At 47.1% G+C, this 17,276-nt stretch overlaps 1 protein-coding gene across 1 annotated transcript in view; it reads left to right on the top strand.

Moving 5' to 3' along the window:
• The first annotated feature begins 359 nt into the window (after positions 1 to 359).
• LOC144153160 (aminopeptidase N-like) overlaps positions 360 to 17,276 on the top strand; it is a 70,785-nt gene continuing 53,868 nt past the window's right edge. The window contains exons 1-4 of the mRNA XM_077684811.1: positions 360 to 559; positions 5,152 to 5,524; positions 13,750 to 13,946; positions 15,418 to 15,573. Of these exons, the coding sequence (XP_077540937.1) occupies positions 360 to 559; positions 5,152 to 5,524; positions 13,750 to 13,946; positions 15,418 to 15,573 (926 nt within the window). The remainder of the gene's footprint in view (positions 560 to 5,151; positions 5,525 to 13,749; positions 13,947 to 15,417; positions 15,574 to 17,276) is intronic.

The following is a 17,276-nucleotide window of genomic DNA, read 5'->3' as shown; positions in this document are numbered from 1 at the left end:
TCTTCTTCATTTCGCGTTATAAGCTGTCTTTTAAAATACTCACTACGTTATAAGCGTTCCTTAGACCTCTATGTGAATGTCCACTTCGCCGTGCCCAGTACTCGCAGCTTAGGATAGTGCTCATGGCTCGCGAGTGCTGTGGGGTAAAGGCTACTTGGACAGCACAACTTTCCGGCCCTTTACCGGTTGGAAGGTGCAAACTTAGCGCCTATCCTGGCGTTTCTTCCTTCGACTGGAAAATTCTTTCGGGCTTAGCGGTGGCTCGTCATGGAATATTAACTTACTTGAACAAACCAGTTAAAAATACTTTATGTTGTTCAGAACTCTAATCACGAACTTGCTCCTCTCACAGCGTGTCGATGGACAAGGAAGGTGCGGTGAGCCGCCGCCTCCGCGCCATCTACGGGTCGGGGCTGGCCGTGGCAGTGCTGCTGACGACCGTGGGGGCGGCGTGGTTCCGCGCTGCTCCGTCCAAGCAGAAGACCCTCGAACTGGGTTCGTTCGAAGCCGGTCTTCCCGGATGGCTTCCCGCGTCCTCGCAACTGGCCGTCGTACGCAGGTAGGTAGCGCTTGGCCCAGCTCGAAATTTCCGGTGCCCTAAATCACCTCTGACATTGGTCACGCGTGAAAAAAATATTCGAGCTTAATCTCCTTCCGGAAGGAGCTGTCAATGGCGCAGAATATGATCATCATGGTGGGTGGATGTATTCGTGGGCGCAAAAACACACGCCATTCAGCTGAATCCGCTCCTTAGCCACGCGAGGAGTGGATGACACTGAACCATCCGTCATTTATTGTGAAAGACACATCAATATCTTTTACGAGGTATTGAATCTGGATCGCACACAGCAAGCATGAAAAGAGCCTGTCGTCGTACGCAGCTGTCTACTCATCCGTTGCAATCGCCAATATGTAAGATCGTGTTCGGGCTGATTGTTCGCTCCTCACGCCATCCTCGCGGTAACCGAAGAGCGGGTCATGACGATTACGGAGTGTTTGGAATTACGCACAAGGAAGCGCGTACACATTTCACTGGAAGCCAATGATGCGTGATCTTTTAGGATGGAATTCTAGTTAGTCTGTAATGAGAATGAAGCTGGGTCGGAGGACGGAAAACGTTATTTTTCTTTCGTGGTAAAGGGAATAGCTCCTTGTGGTAGAGTTTTTCTCTACTACCATCCGACGACTGGTATGGATATTTGTTTGTTTTTTTCTTGATCTTTTTGCCGCAGTGGTTACCTCTACTGAATACTTCCATTATTCCGCCAATAGTCCCCAGCGGTAAAAGCGTTCTCTGGTTACTTCCATTTGAGACCCCGATTACACGATTGATTGCGAGAGGTCGTCAGGCCCTCGTAAGGGTTGTATCGCCCAAGGCGGCGCTGAAATGACTCTTAGCGGTAGAGGGGAGGGGGGGGGGGGTGTAAAGCTTTTTAATGCGAAAGCATTAAATTGCTCAGTGAGCGAAAAAGCCGGTGTTGGCGTTAGTGTCAGCCTCTGTGACAGCGAAACGGCTCCTAGACGCCGTGTCTTGAAAGCTTTCTATAGCGTCAAGTGGTCCATAGCCCTTAAGTGGTACATAGCGCTTGAACTCGGCAGTAGCGATAAAGAGAGCGGAAAAACGCAGCCAAGCGAGTGACGCGACATGCAGGGAAATCCACCATCGACGTCAACTGTCCCCGTAAATGGCGTCAGAAACGAGCGGTGTCGCAACGCGTGGGAGACAAATCGAAGCCATTCGAAAGGGTAAGGCGAAAGCATGTAGCCAAGCAAATCGTCTCAAGCGCCAACAGCATAAAGCCCTTCGAGAACGCGGGACGGAAACAAAGCGACTCATTCGCATTCAGAGCCCTTAATAAGTATTTATATTGCACTCAAATTTTTAAATTAAAACATTCTTATAGGCTACTCTCTCAGAATTTTGGGCCAGTGGCACAGCATTTTGTGCCAGTGGCATAGCGTGTGCCACTGTGCCAGTGGCACAGTGACACACGCTGATGCTGCTGCAACCTCTGGGAAGGAAAAGCAGACAGGAGTGAAACAAATGCTGTAGGGGCGACTGATGTTCTACAATTTTATGAAATCTTCTGGGAGGCCTCGTGAAATGCTCAGTTCTAATGGTGGTGGCAAAGGCAAGAGGCGAGTGCCCTACTAAGCTATTAAAACACGCGCTCGGTGCGGTTCTTACAGGCATAACGTTAGGCGTAGCGCAGCAAAATGCAAAATGAAAAGCAGCAAGATGCAGCAACGCATAGCCTAACCTTGCACGTCTCACTCAAAATTGCTTAACAATTTGCGTAATTATTATACTGCCTGGTCCTTCTGCGCCAGTCGGCCGGTCACGCCGTCTTCGTCCAAAGGAGTAAAGGTGTCCACGTAGGGGAATAGTGTGCATATGTGAAGGAGTGTGTGCGCATGGGCGTCAAAGTGCAACTTCAATAAAAACCCCGGCATGCGGTAAAAGTGGTTGTTCAGCATTCATTTCACAAAGGAGAACCGGCTGTTACCCGTTGGGCGAGCTTCATAAATAAGAGTGCTGCACCCTTGCCGTGGTTTACAAAAGCATCCCGTTGAACACGCGTTCCCACTTGGGAGATTAAATTAGCCCGATGTACGGTTAATTAAAACTTTAAATCTCGACTTTGAAATACTTTAAACTTTAAATTAAAAAACTTTCGATTAAATCCTGACAGTTAATTAAAACTTTGCGCTGGACTGAGTATGAACATGTGATGGAACAAGTTTTAAGCCTGCAGTATGCTTCGCAATGCCAGCGATAGGATAACAGACATATGCGGATCTCCGCAAGCCAGGTTCATGTGTCTTTGCGTGCTTTACATGTACTCGTCTCTCACGCTTACCTTCCCTGGCGCATAGATACGTGTTCCCGTATCTGGCAGTTTTACGCATGTGAGTTTTGTTGTCATGAAAGTTGCCTTGCGTTTTTTATTGTATGCAATCAGTTACAAACGTTTGTCGGTAGAGCTACGTAGGTGAAAACAAATTTTGCTTGTCTATTTGCAGGGCAGCGCACCAAACACGCGGGTTCCTCCGCCTGTACTTTACTGTAATTCCTCTTAAAACTGGACTCGAGGATATTCATTTGCTTAGAAAATCAAGTTTGTTTCAACGTTAAACGCAACAGCCTCATGGCAGAGTCCGAGTGCACTTGTTAAGTCTGTTGGTAGCAAAGTTTAATTTTCGCTCACAAAACAAAAGCACTCTTAAAAATGGTCGTGGAACTTTGTAACGGAACAGTAACCTGTTACTTGTCACAGTATTCAGTAGCTGCTTAGTGCTTTTAATAACTGGCCATGCATAGCATAGTAAAAGAATCTGCGCGTGACACTGCGGATCCGCTGAGCGCGGACCACGACACAGACACATTAAACAAGCACGTGTCACAATTCAAAAACAAATAAATCGAGCAAGAAGACCAAGGGGATGCACGAGGAGAGAGAGTATAACTTAGTTACCTTAGAAATGCATCTGCTTCTTCTTGGTTTTATAGCCAGCAGCGGAAAGTCCTAGAGTCAGTCTGCTTGTCACAAAAATCAAATACATTGGCGACAATTTTAGAATTATGCATTTTAATGTGAGCATATACAAGTCAGCATGTGGATTTGCATAAGCTTTTAATCGGGATTCGGAGTGGAAAAAGTGGTGTAGTTATTATGTTCAGTAATTTATAGAATTTTGTTCTACCAGTGAATGTGAGCATCAAACAAGCAGCAGTTACGAGGTGCACGGTCTAGACTAGTAACGATAGCATTCAGGGTCCATACTTACTGGCAGGACCTACTGTTGCGTCTTGTAGCGAGTTGTAGCGACCGCAGTCTGCTGGTAGCGGGGCCGGTCGCCGTCGCTCCGTCGAGCCAGGACTAGGGGAGAGCTTAGAGCAAACTCAACGGGTTTATTTACATTTTTACAGTGAGTTGTCGAGATGAAGACAGAAGACAGAAGACAGATCTTGGCGGGCCGCAGCACGCCCTTTTTGTTGACCCCCGATCCCTAGTTCCCTAGGTTAGGGATCCCCATACAAAACAATGCGGACCAATGGTGATGTGTACGTTCCTCGCTGTGAAGCACCGCCCTCGGGTAGGGACACGCCTTTCAGGTATGTCGGCAGATGCACAGCACACGCACACACACACACCCTTCCCACTCGTCAGGAGCCTGTAGCAGAGGGGAAGAACGGAAGACGCGCGGGCGCCGCGTATTCTTTTGGTGGCTGCCGCGCGCTGCGTTCCCAGGGAGCCTAACAGCACAGATTAACAAGGTTCGTGGAATCACTCCGGGAAGGGTTAATGGCTTGACCATTGCCACTGCCTTCTTCGCTGTGCTGCCGCCGCCACGGGGTCCCATTGTCCGGTCGTCGCTGACTGGGCTTTCACGCGCACACGCGTTCAGTTGCTCAGGCGGGGGGAATACCGGCGGCTCCTTAATCCCTTTTGGGGCAACAACACTCAACGCCGCTCAAAAGCCGCTGTCAATCAGTGGCCGCCGCAGCGTCGTGTCGGCCTCCTTTCGTTTCCGTCGACAAGCGGTGGGGTGGTCGACCGGCGGGCGACTGACCCGCGCAAATATGGCGCCAGTAAGTCATAACCCTACGTACCGTTCTGGGGGTAGTAAAATTCGTAAAGACATAGTAAATACAACCCGTCACTACATTTTTTCTGGCATTTTAAATGCATAGCATTTTAGTAACTCACAATGTCACGCGGCGTTGGCGTGCCTTGTCGTAGTCCGCATGCGCGCCTTGTCGTAGTCCGCAGCCAGGCCACTACACTATGAAAGAAATAACAGTTTCCGGCGCCCGGTTTCGAACCCATGACGCCGCGGGCGGAGCGCAAGGTGCCCGGCGCACTACCGACCGAGCCACGAAACCGACACAGATTTCGATGCACCGAACGCGCCTTATATCCATCACTCATTTCTCGTTTGTTTCGAAAGCGCCACAAGTTGTCCCGCGCCTCCAAAAGATGGCGACACGGGTCCCGCGATCGAGAGATACGACTTGCCGGCGCACCCCCTCGGAAATGCTCTGCATTTGATCGTGCCCCTCGCGAGGGGGATGTCTTTTTTTTGTTAAAAGTGAAACATGTTTTAAAATGCATTGCGGCTAACGTGCACTTCGACTTTGCCCCCCAGGCCCGGTCCTCTGGCCCACACCTCGGTTCTCCTCGACGACACGCTGGAGTTCTTCCGCTCCCGGCACCGCACCTCGTCGCACATGGTGCTCTATAACAACCGACTGCCGCGAAAGCTACTGCCAGAGCACTACGACATCGAGATCCGGCCGCTCTTTGTCGAGACCATGGACGACAACACGAAGATGCGAAGGCCCTCTGATCTAGGAGCCGGGGACACGGCGGGTGCCTCTACGGCCGACGACGTCAACACGTTTTCGGCCACCGTGACCGTGAGAGTGCTCTGCGTCGAAGACACTGACCTTGTCGTCATGCACGCTGGAATGTTCAACTACACCAACGGAACTTGCAAGCGCCCAGAATCAGCGGTGCAGGTAATGGCCCCAAGCACTAGCCTATTGGTAAAAGGCAGCGTGGACGTGACACGTTAACAAATCACGTGAACCTGTTTACATTACGAGTTTAGTTTGGTTGGGACAGCTTGTACTGGGGGTGGACACATCAATTGCGCTGCAGCCTAAGGTATATTATCGAAAACGTAACAGGACGGCTCACAAAGTGACAGCCCCACACCCTCCCACCTTGTGAGGACAGACGGTGCAGGCGTATAGGAATGTGATAGCGAAGTAGCCAATGCAACTGGCTGTCACTCCTCAGGGTACGGCACACATTATTTTTATAAATACACCAGAAAGCCAAGGGGAATGTAGCCACCCCGAATAGCTAAATTGTAAAGCATCATCAGACGCATTATACAAAGGGTGTAAATTCGGGTTCCTCTCAGCCGCGTGTTTTACAGCGGTGCTGTTATAGTCTAACGCCCTGTTTCTGCCGGCGTAGACCGAGAAAAGCCGCCCCCCTCCTGCTTACTTCGCAACACGCTCTCCCTTCATACCTTGCTTCATACCTTGTTATTAGATGGCGTATATTGCACCCTAACAATGGGTTTCAAGTTGGGCGAGTTGGTAATGATGCATCTCAAAAAACAAACTGCGCGCAAATCAACGGGGACAAGAACACATGCGCTTGTGCTGTCTTCATGTGTTCTTGTCCCCGTTAATTTGCTCGGAGTTTGTATTTTGAGATTCACCCTAACAATGTCTTCCCAGCAACGTATTTGTGTTTAGAAATGAAGCCGACTTCAAGAAAATGGTGTAAGCTTGGTTTTGTAGCGCAAGCTGCACTGGCCGAGGTTGAGCAGTTTCGCGTGGGACGCTCTGTCCGGCCAACAACAGATTGAGGTTTTGACGTCACAGTCAAAAGTCACGAGGCAAAGATGTTTTCGTCACTTCCTGGGCCGAGGGCTTTTTTTTTTTGTTTTTACTTTTATCACAAAGGCACTGCGCATAGCATCAAGAAGCCATGCACTGCGGTAAGGAGTTTCACCCAAGGCTTCAGCCAAAGCATGTGGATGTGATTGCCATAGGCATTGTGTGTGAGCGCTACGGTCGCTTCGCCGTTTTTTTTTTTTACGATGTGTCTAAAGGTACGTCGGTTTTTCTTATTGTTGTTATTGCGTCATTTTGCCCCTGGGAATTTGTTCTGTGCCCGAGTTGGTTTCTTTCCCCTTAGATGATACCCGCGTGATACGTTGTCGTGGCCGGTTACTTAAATCCAGTAAGTGTATCGTCGAAGTGTCCCTCGGTGTCGCGTTGTCTGTTTCTCTGAGCCAGCTCACGAATGAAGCCGTCACCTTGAGCCCTCGCCGGTGAAACAGCGACAACACGACGACACTGATCTTTTCCCTAACAATCGAGGACGAAGTGTGACACCAGTAGTTGTGCGCCCCCATATTCTACAAGAAAACAAGTCACGTTGCCGTCAGCAACAACATGCAGCAAAAGAGTTCACCAAGCGAGGATATGCCGTGCTGTGATGCAGCGAATTCAGTGATGAGGAAATGATTGTGTGCATTGGGGTGCCACGCTGGACGTACCACATTCGGCTTGTTATTGCGGTGACAGGTGACGCAAACGAGACGTGGTGGAGCTCACTGTGTTCCGGTGCATCTACGAATTCCACGGTGACAGAGAGAGAGAGAGAGAAACCCTTTAATGAAAGCTGAATAGGTCAGTCCCACTCACGGAGAATTTGTTTTATGGTAAAGGCGAGATTAGCCATTGCACTTAGCTTGCTATCGCCCTTGATGCCTGCGCTCTTGATGACTGAGTGCGATGCTTGTACGGGCAGCAATTTTTTGCAGGCAGCTGTATGATGCGGGCTTCCAAATACAAGTGCCTTACATACATACTATTACATATTGCATACATACTATTTTACATTGCCTAACTGGTGAAAAGAGCAAACTTTAAATCGTAAATCAGCGGGAAGATGAAGGCATGTAAAGTTTGATAACTGCATGTCGCAGGCCTTATAGCTACAGCAAGTGGTGAGCCTGTCTTATATGCACCTCCTGCAGTTATCCTCGGTATTCAATGGCGTGAAATGTATGCAGGCAACCAAGCGTGCGCCGCCATATCTGTGGCCAAGCGTCTGTTGCTAGGCGACGTTGCGAGCACGGCCCGCTGATCAGGCACCCCTCTTCTCCTCCATGCAACCGTGTGAGTGCGCCCATAAGCGAGTGAGAAACTCTATGAGTGCGCCCATGGCCTCCGCGATTTGCTGTCGGCGGCGCGCCGCCAGTAGCCGATCGCGAAGGCCACGGTGCGCCGTCACACGTTACGTCGGGCTCCGCGGGATGGCGGCACTTGTCCGTGCTAAGCACGACTGTGAAACACATGACTGTGTTTCACGTTACGAACTCTTTGCCGAACACAAAGTATTGCGTCTAGTTCACTATGAGTGCGATTAATAACATCTCTGTTGGCGCCACAGTTTAGAATTGGATTGGAACGGAGCAGGTGACGCACGCCGGTGTCTTTTTTTTCTTCGGCGTGCGGCCGCAGTGGCCCAGGCTTCGCCGCATGGAGGAAAGAATACTCAGGAGAGGCCCCTAGCACCCCAATGCATTGCGAAAAGTGTGGAGGAAGTGAATTTTCTTGAGCCCATGGACAATGTTGCTTACAACTGCGGCGGCCAAATTTGGGCGAATAGAACGGACAAACTTTTAAGGCGCTTGGTATGTGGCTGCCTCGCTACGCTTGCAAACCAACGCAGTCGCTACGACAAACGTTTTCAAATTAGGCCAGTTTGAAAACTCTGCCATCGGAGGCGTCTGCGTTCGCCATCCCGTGAGCCTGTTGCTATGACGACGACAAACGCTACTTTCTGAAAAATCGTCCTTCTATCTCAAAAACGAAGGCCGTTTTTCGATTGAAACTTGATGTGAGGGTTAGAATGGGCAAATTGAAAGCGAAATCAACAGCTTAGAAGATGACATCGCACCGAGGAATTAGCGACGAAGCTGTTTTCGCTTCGAAGCGGGAGGGCAGGGCGACGCCATGTTAGTCAAATCAAACCGGAGACAGCAAAGGATGATGGGATAGAGTGCTGGGCTCCGTGGGCTCAAGTCATGGCGGGACTCGGCTTCACAAATGTGACGTCAAGGCCTCTCCTAACCTTTTCTTTCCTCCATGCTTCGCCGTGTCCGTGGCGCATCGGCCATGTCTGTGGTCGTTTCCAGTGTTGCTAAGCGAAGAAATTGACCGCTAAACTTTTCAACGAGTACCGTCTATAACTGTCTTACCTGGCCTAATTGCACCGAGTGATGGTACAAGACGAGAATATTAACAGATAAGCCATTTGCAGTGTCGTGGTATTGTATTGTCCCTCTGTTTTCTTAGCGCAGGAACACACCCAGCTCAGTATCATCACAAACTTAATAAATCAGAGCAAAGCGAAGTTCATCCAACCGTGAGTGGTCATAGCGCTGTATTCTTATTTTAATGGGGAGCCTTCCCTGACCAAAACACCTTTTCCCATGGCGTTATACACTCATGACTACTATTTCAGAGACCCACTTTGGGTTGCCCATAGAAGCAGCCATTCCACTGAGAGAAGGAAGAGTCACCTGTGCAAGCCTTCCCCATCAAGATGTCAATAGTCAGCTGTACTCATGCTATTGTCACTCCAATCGCCTTTGGAACTCTCAGCTGTGCATTGCGCTTTCAAAACTGCAAATGCTCAACGCAGGAACACACATGTACACTAGCTCAATCAGCGCAGTAAAGCACTGGGACAGGAAGATGCTTTGACTCTTCCAGCATATTCATGGTCACTATTCAATATTTCTATCCGGTGATTGCAAAGACACAGCCTGAATGCTTCTAACCACTTTGCCGACCACATTTTCCCCTCACCATACCAGACTCCTTGCCAAATTACTGCCTTCAGGTCCTTCTGCTTTCTTAAGACTAAACAATCTCTGCCCTCAAAGTTGCAGATGCATCTGCGCCCTTCCTTGCGCTGTTTCCGAGAGGAGGAAGTTCTCTCCAAAGGCTTCTAGTTGGAGTGGCCCTCACCCTTTTTCAATCTGGACACATGAAATCCCCACTCCACTGAAATCCGGTTGCATGAGTCACTAAGATGTGAATTTCCATGGCTTTGCACATTCATAGCAGGTATAGGTTCTGAAAAGTTGACTCTGATGGTATGTTTTGGGGCAACACGTTACGTAAAATGGACTCAGCAAGCCTAAAAAAGCATTTTTAGGGCAAAAAAGCCAATATAGACACGAATCTAAAAATAGGCCCTTTTAGGCACTATCAACAGTTGATTAATTTAATTCTTGTAGTTCGTGCTTACATGTTGAACAAAGTTTACAGGGACTCCAGGAAAAAAATGGGAATTTTGCCTAAAGTTCCGATCTCTAGTTATACTTTGTACATCAGCTGCGTCACAAATATTATCATGTGCCTGTGCATAACGGTTTTGTGTGCTGGAATTTGCTTTTTTTACTGATGTTCGCATGGTTTCTGTATATACAAGATTGTACTTTACCTGTAATACTTAGTTGCACTTGTTCCTGTCATCCTTTGTCTCTTGTCAAAATTTTGCCTGTATATATGCGAGTGTATCTTGCCAATAAATCCTAGTTGGAAGTAGCACTTGGTCACGTCATCCTTCTTTGTCTCATCCAAATTTTGCACTTTACACGTGTGAAGTCGCCCAAAAGTTCACGTCGGTCAGCTGCATGAGAGATCCAGTACATCACCCACTAAAAGTATGCATGGCTTCACCTAATAATTAGGCCGTAAGTTGCAAGTAAGACTAACACTAGCCATCCAGAGTTAACATCTATGGAGAAAAAGCGAGTAGTATAATGCACAAAAGAAATTAAAAAGATGCGAGGCTGTTTGGGCACAACTTTTTATTGCAATTGAATTCAGTGAAGTTGAATGCAATTGAATGCAATTGTTTCAGTGAAGTTTTTTCTTAGCCGACATCACAAGCACAGAGTTAGGTAACGGCACTGTATATCAAAACTATCATGCATGGTGGTGTGGCTCCTATACTCAATAAAGTGCAAAGGCTTTATTAGAAGAGAAAAACTGCATGCAGTGCCCTTAGAGAAAGCAAATATCTTCATTCAGTGGCTTCTGCGTCACCTAATGGGAATGCACTGTCCCCTTATAACTGCTGAAGGTGGTACAAAAACACTTCAGCTATTACCAACACACCCGCTGAAAAGAAAGTGCTGGTGATCCCTTTTACATTCCTGTGTCTGACGTGTTTGAGGTGTTTGCAGCACATTGTGGCAAATTTTAATTTTTGTCCCCACTGCAAATTACAAAAGGCACAAATTGCGGCTCGTTGAATGTTATGTGAGGCTTTTGCACTGAAAAGAAAGTGCTGGTGATCCCTTCTACATTCCTGTGTCTGACGTGTTTGAGGGGTTTGCAGCACATTGCGGCAAATTTTAATTTTTGTCCCCACTGCAAATTACAAAAGGCACAAACTGCGGCTCGTTGAATTTTATGTGGTGCTTTTGAGTGGACTATGTATTAGGGGTGGACGATTGATCGATCAACTTTCCGATTAATGCTTTAGTTGCGATTAATTTTTTAGTCGGTCGAAGTCACGTGAGAAAACCGAAACAGGAGTACCGCGTTGAAAGTGTGTGCATGCCGAGGACCATATTTGCGTTCAAATAACCTGCCTGACGTTACAACAGAAAACAATGCAAGTATGCTCAGAGATGATAGCAACTAAAACTGTTGCGACGGAGAAGCATTTTATTATTGTTATTATTGTTGTATGGATTCCATTAAAATATTATTTTTGGTCATTTTTCTTTCGAAACCAACACTACGATTAATTGATTAATTAACAGAATAAAGCTAGCCAGCTAATCGGACTAAAACCTTTAACCGACGCCCAGCCGTACTATGTATGCAACCTACATCTTGGCTTTATTTAAAAGGTCAGGCAGTGTAAATCATTCAAGAACATCAACCAACAGCTCGACGCTCCACTTGACAATCATGTAAGCAGCCGTCCACGACGTTGACCCGCTGCTACGTTGACACAAACTCGGGCATCAAACAAACGCCAAAGCGAACCTACCGCTGCGGATGGGCGTACGTACCTGCGCAAAAGTGATAAAAAAACACCTTACCGCAATGCATATCTTCTTGAAGCTATGCGCAGTGCCTTCGCGATAAAAGTAAAAAAAAGAAAAGCCCACGGTCCAAGAAGTGACGAAAATGTCTTTATCACATGACTTTTGGCTGTGACGTCACGACCTCGATCTGTTGTTGGCCGGACAGAGCGTCCCGTTTCGCGTGGACCTTGAAGGGCCGTGCTGCGCAAGCGCGAGGAGCATTGGATTGGATTGGATTGGATTGGAAATGATTACATTAAATTGTATTGGATTGGATTGAAAATCCAATTCAATTGGAGCACGGGTGTGTAGAGAATTCTGCACATTCGCCAGTTTGCGCATTCCAGAGGAGTGACGTCATAGCCGCGGCAGACGCACTGGCGCCGGCGCGTGCCCAGCTGCGCGCCTCCGTTGCGCAGTACCAAGTCTGACACTACGCCGGAGCCGCTTGATAGCCGTTTCACGTGGCTCCTGGAGAGCCGTGCTGCGCATGTGCGAGGAGCAGCGACTGGACTGGACTGGACTGGACTGGACTGGATTGAATTGGATGGGATTGGACTGGACTGGATTGGATTGGATTGGATTGGAAATCGTTTTAGCAGCAGTAAGCATAATAATCAGCTAATCTTAGACAAACAGGAAACCTAATAATAACAAGCTTAACCTCAGCTCACGCTACGTATATCCTGGCATAGCCGAGCATGGTCACTGCTAATTTTTTTCTGGGCTGGTCTTCCCGCATGATATGTGGCACAGTGAAGGCTACCCACAATCCCGGCGATCACTTCACCGGCGCGACGGGAGCTAGTGGCCAACCAACAACACGCCAACAGCTCCGCTGGTGATCCATTTCCACAGAATGAATGCGCCAATGCTTTTCCCTTTCTTATCCAGTCGCAAATGTGCGTCCGCAAAGTTAGTCCTCAAATGTCTTAGCACTCTAGTTTATATCAAGAACTTGTCCCCGAATGTGGTTGCCGGCAATGAAGTCCACACTTGACGCTTCTGTTTGTTCATGGGTGTACAATACACAATGCTTGAAACTAAACCCCCTGCAGGATTCCCACACATTAGAGGGCATGGAAACTTACGTTTCACGGCATGCATACCGCCAGCTGACAGCCCTCAAGAGCAGGGACAAGATTGATTGATTGATTGATTGATTGATTGATTGATTGATTGATTGATTGATTGATTGATTGATTGATTGATTGATTGATTGATTGTAGGGTTCAACGCGCCAACGCAACGCAGGCGATGAGGTGCGCCGTAATGGAGGGCTCCAGATTAATTTTGGCCACCTGAGGATCTTTAGTGTGCGCCAAAATCTCGTACACACAGGCATTTTTACTTTTCCCTCCATCAAAAAAGCGGCCACTGCGGCCGGGAATCAAACCCGCGTACTTGTGCTCAGCAGCACAACGCCTTAACCACTAAGCCACCGCGGCTGGTAGCAGGGACATTAGAGGTTTGAAATAATGGTATCGCATTTATGACAGCGGTGCTACTTAATCCGCGCACAGTACACCACTAAAAATAAAAACTCCTTCCGTAAAAGGACTATGGCTAAAACGCGAAGACTTTCCTCATACAATCTCAGTCATAGTTCGAATCGAAATTCAAACTGCTTCGACTGTGTCCGAATGGCGGCCAGAGAGACGTCGGCTTCATAGCGCGAGGGACCCGGGTTCGATTACTCCCACGGGAACGTTTATTTAGGTGTTTGAAACGCCTTCGCTTATCATCATCATAGTTTTGTTTAATCCGATGCGTACAGTTGATTTTCCTGCAGTGCATTTTCCACGACGAACGACGCCATCAATGAGACATAGAAAGCTTCGCTTCAAATTATTACAGGGGGAAAGCGTTCTTCGGTGCACGTGAGGGTAACTGCGGCAATTTCTGAAAGCACTAAAACTTGTCTTGGCAGCACTTCAGCCCTAACTGGCCAGATACGATGCGCAGGCTCTCCTCCGGACAATAAGTCGCTAAATGCAGTTTATTTTCTCTCTCTCTCTCTCTCTCTCTCTCTCTCTCTCTCTCTCTCTCTCTCTCTCTCTCTCTCTCTCTCTCTCTCTCTCGTCCTTTCGGGTGCAGGTGTGGGACGCAGCCACACCGCTGCTCGGCATTCCGGTGACGATTGTGGAAAAAGGTAACAATGATACGCTGATTATCAGGCCCGGCAAGGAGCTGGAGAGGGGGAACAGGTACGTCATCCAAATAAAGTTCGCCGGGCGACTTGGTGACACCAGGGGCTTCTACAAGTACCACTACAAACTCGGCAACCTCAAGCAGTGAGACCTCTTATTCAAAAAAATTAAAGCCGTACCACTCAATGTGAAAGCTGTCGGAAGTGTAGAGCAGTGATTTGCCATAATGGGCTGTACTGCCGTTATCCGCTCACTGCTACCACCCAATGCAATTCAAATTTCCCGCCCTCGCAGTGCTCGCGCGCCCCCTGCCTGAAACTGTGCCTGCGGGAGTTCTGTTCGTTTTGTGCTTGCTTTAATTTCGCATGCTGGAGCTGTTTTGCGTCATCCCGAACGCGCCATTTTTTTCTTGCGTAGCTGGAGCCTTTCTGCGTCATTTCGAACGTGACATTTCTTTCTTGAGCGGCCGCTTTTGTCGCTTACTATCGTAAAAACCAACTCAACGAGCGTTCCTAACTAAATGAACGCGGGCCCTCCCGGTTAATTGCGTATATTTTGCCTCAAATGTAACTATAGCTGTCTTTGCGCTAAACAACGGGGAGATGTAGGACAAGCGCCAGTTGTCCACGAGTTTCGAACGCTTATGACTATATAAATCGCTTGGCTTTCGAAGCCTCTGGGGTATAGAGAAATAAAAAAATAGTATTTCTTTCTCTATGTCTGGAGCACGCCGCGAACGACAGCGTTATTACTAGACAGCCTGTTGCTCTACCTGGGTCCAGCGAGCGAGAAACGACGACAAGGCGAGCGCCTAAAGTGCTCTGCACTTAAAACCCAATTTCGGCGAAAGGGGACAAGCATTCACTCGCATTGGGGTCAAAAAAGCGTCGGAGAAATACAGTAGTTTATTCATATATAAATTAAATAACTGTAGAAGTAAATCTATTTGAAAGATGAAGAAAGGACGTAGGGCGGGTGAACGTTTACGTGTATTTTTCTCTCTATTTCAGTCTTTCTTTCCTCCCTTTTTTTGTACACTTCTTCCTTCTGAGGTAGTGTAAGCTGAGTTATTAATAAAAAATACATCGTATTAAGAAAACATGTACAAGAACCTTAAAAAAAACTGTGGTTGATTTTTCTGTCATAGGAATCGGTAAAACAAGAAAGTGAAATGTGCAGGGGTGTGCTTGGCGACCCACGCCCTGCTGGCGGGTCGCTTCGGCAAAGGTGTACTGGCGTCATTTCCATGACGGATATCACGTCAGTGAAATCTTGGTGTATACCGGCATAAAACACTTTCGTGTTAAAATATAAACCCCGAAAACGAACAACCCTAAGAATAGCGTGCTCCTTAGTAGCTAAAGGTTGCTTCCCCGCAATAAGACACTGTGTGCAGGGGTGCACCCTTTACAGGGCGCTTGCTCCGTTGTACTGGAGTCATTTCCGTGACGGATATGACGCCATCGAAACTTTTGTGTTAAAATGAAAACACGTAATTTTTCTGTTGAGCTCATCGTAAGCATAGAAGCATGCAAACAATAGCACAGCAAAAGTGTCAACATCGTATCGAGCTTTTTTGTCCTTGTTCGTTTCCCTTCAAACACCCGATTCGCAGGCATCTGCTGGTGACTTTCTTCGAGCCAACATTCGCCAGGGAAGCCATTCCTTGCTTCGACGAGCCGGACATGAAGGCCACCTTCACCGTGGTCGTGGTAAGGCCGCGGTCTTACCATTCCTTATCAGCAATGCCCCTGGATTGGTCCGAAGACAGGTGAGATTTCTTTCGCTACTTGGCTTTGTTAAAGGAGCCATGAAAAAAAAATACACTTTTATTCATACGAAATAGCGTCATACCACTTCAATAATCACGTCATTCCTAACCCAAACTCCACTCAATCAGTCTAGCCACCTTCTTGCATTCCACCCGACAACACAAATGCGGCCGCCAGATGCACACGTCACAGCAGTGGTACCTCTTATTCTTTTGGATCGATTTTTTATGTTTGAAAGCAGTGGTCTGAGTGGTCCAGAGTCGAACACGCAATTAGAGGTTAGTTTAAGTATAACTAGGGTGTATGTTGTCTTCGTAACGACTTTAAATCTGGGAGATGCATTATGGAGCGAACCCGACAAGGTGTTCTAGACCACCAGGGCATCTCTACACACTAATTTTCATTCACGCTCTTTCTATCGCTGTTGGAATAATGAAATAGAATAACCAGTTCCTTGGAATTTTTCTAGAGCTATAAAACAGTGCATTTTCATTCCTTAGTGGCCACATATGCACAAAAACACTGCTATTGCGATTGAAGTACGTGCTATTATGTGTTCGTCACAAGAACAAAGGAAGCTCAAGATAACACAAATGGTTAAATTGGATACTACTTAAATTTATGGGAACACCGCGAAACCTATCACCTTGTACCATTACTTCAACGATTAACTCTAGCGTCGTCAGGCAAGATTTGAAAGCTTCATTGTCTTTTTATTATTGTTTTTTTGTCATTGAGAATGCTGCTTCATTTTATTTATTTATTTGTTTGTTTGTTTGTTTGTTTGTTTGTTTGTTTGTTTGTTTGTTGGTTTGTTTGTTTGTTTGTTTGTTTGTTCGTTCGTTCGTTGGTTCGTTCGTTCGTTGGTTCGTTCGTTCGTTCGTTCGTTTGTTTGTTTGTTTGTTTGTTTGTTTGTTTACAGAATACTGTCAATCCCCCATGAGGATTATTACAGGGGTGAGCATCGCTGCCACAACATTTGACGTATGCAGCTCAAAAAATCAGAATAAGAAAGAACGCACAATCACTGTGGACATAGCAGTACGGAATAGTACAATCATATATAGTTATTTGTACCATAACACAAGTATGAATTCACCGGCAAAGAAGCCGAGGTCGAGCAGAAAAGAGGTCAAAAAAGAAGAAAACGCCGAGCGGAAACAACAATTCGGTTGTTATTATCAAGCAACCACGAAAACCATTATTATCTGTAGACAAGTGTTTTGTTATGACCATTCAACCGGGAGGGGCTGCGTGAACAAAACACCTAATGAATTTACATGCCAACTCGTTTAGGATAAATCAGTACCTTCAATTAGTTTCATAAATTTGTCTAATGTTGGCTGCTGTGCAATTACTGCATCCAGTGTGTTCTGTTCTCGAATTGCGCGTGGAAAGAACGAATAACAAAAGGTATTATTGCTGAATGAAATTCTTCGAGTTCCCATGCATGCCTTCTCCTCGTCGGTGTGGTGTCTCAAAAGTTCAAGTAAACATCTGGGTTCATGCGGAAAGATTTGTGTAGAAGTAGGTAAAAAAGTTCAAGCTGAAAAATCTTTGCACGACTATCAAGGGTGGCTAGACTGGCACGTTGTAATCGAGTGATACGCGAGTCCTAAAGATGCGTGTTCTCGCAAATATATTTGGAACTTGCCTTTACATTAATTCTGATCTTCAAATTTTTCTCGAGCTACGAAAATTT

Source organism: Haemaphysalis longicornis, unplaced genomic scaffold (genome assembly GCF_048455015.1).
Source record: "Haemaphysalis longicornis isolate Haplotype H1 unplaced genomic scaffold, Haemaphysalis longicornis Haplotype H1 scaffold_9, whole genome shotgun sequence".
NCBI lineage: Eukaryota > Metazoa > Arthropoda > Arachnida > Ixodida > Ixodidae > Haemaphysalis > Haemaphysalis longicornis.
The sequence above is the reverse complement of the archived record's forward strand: the minus strand, read 5'-3'. Positions and strand labels throughout refer to the sequence as shown.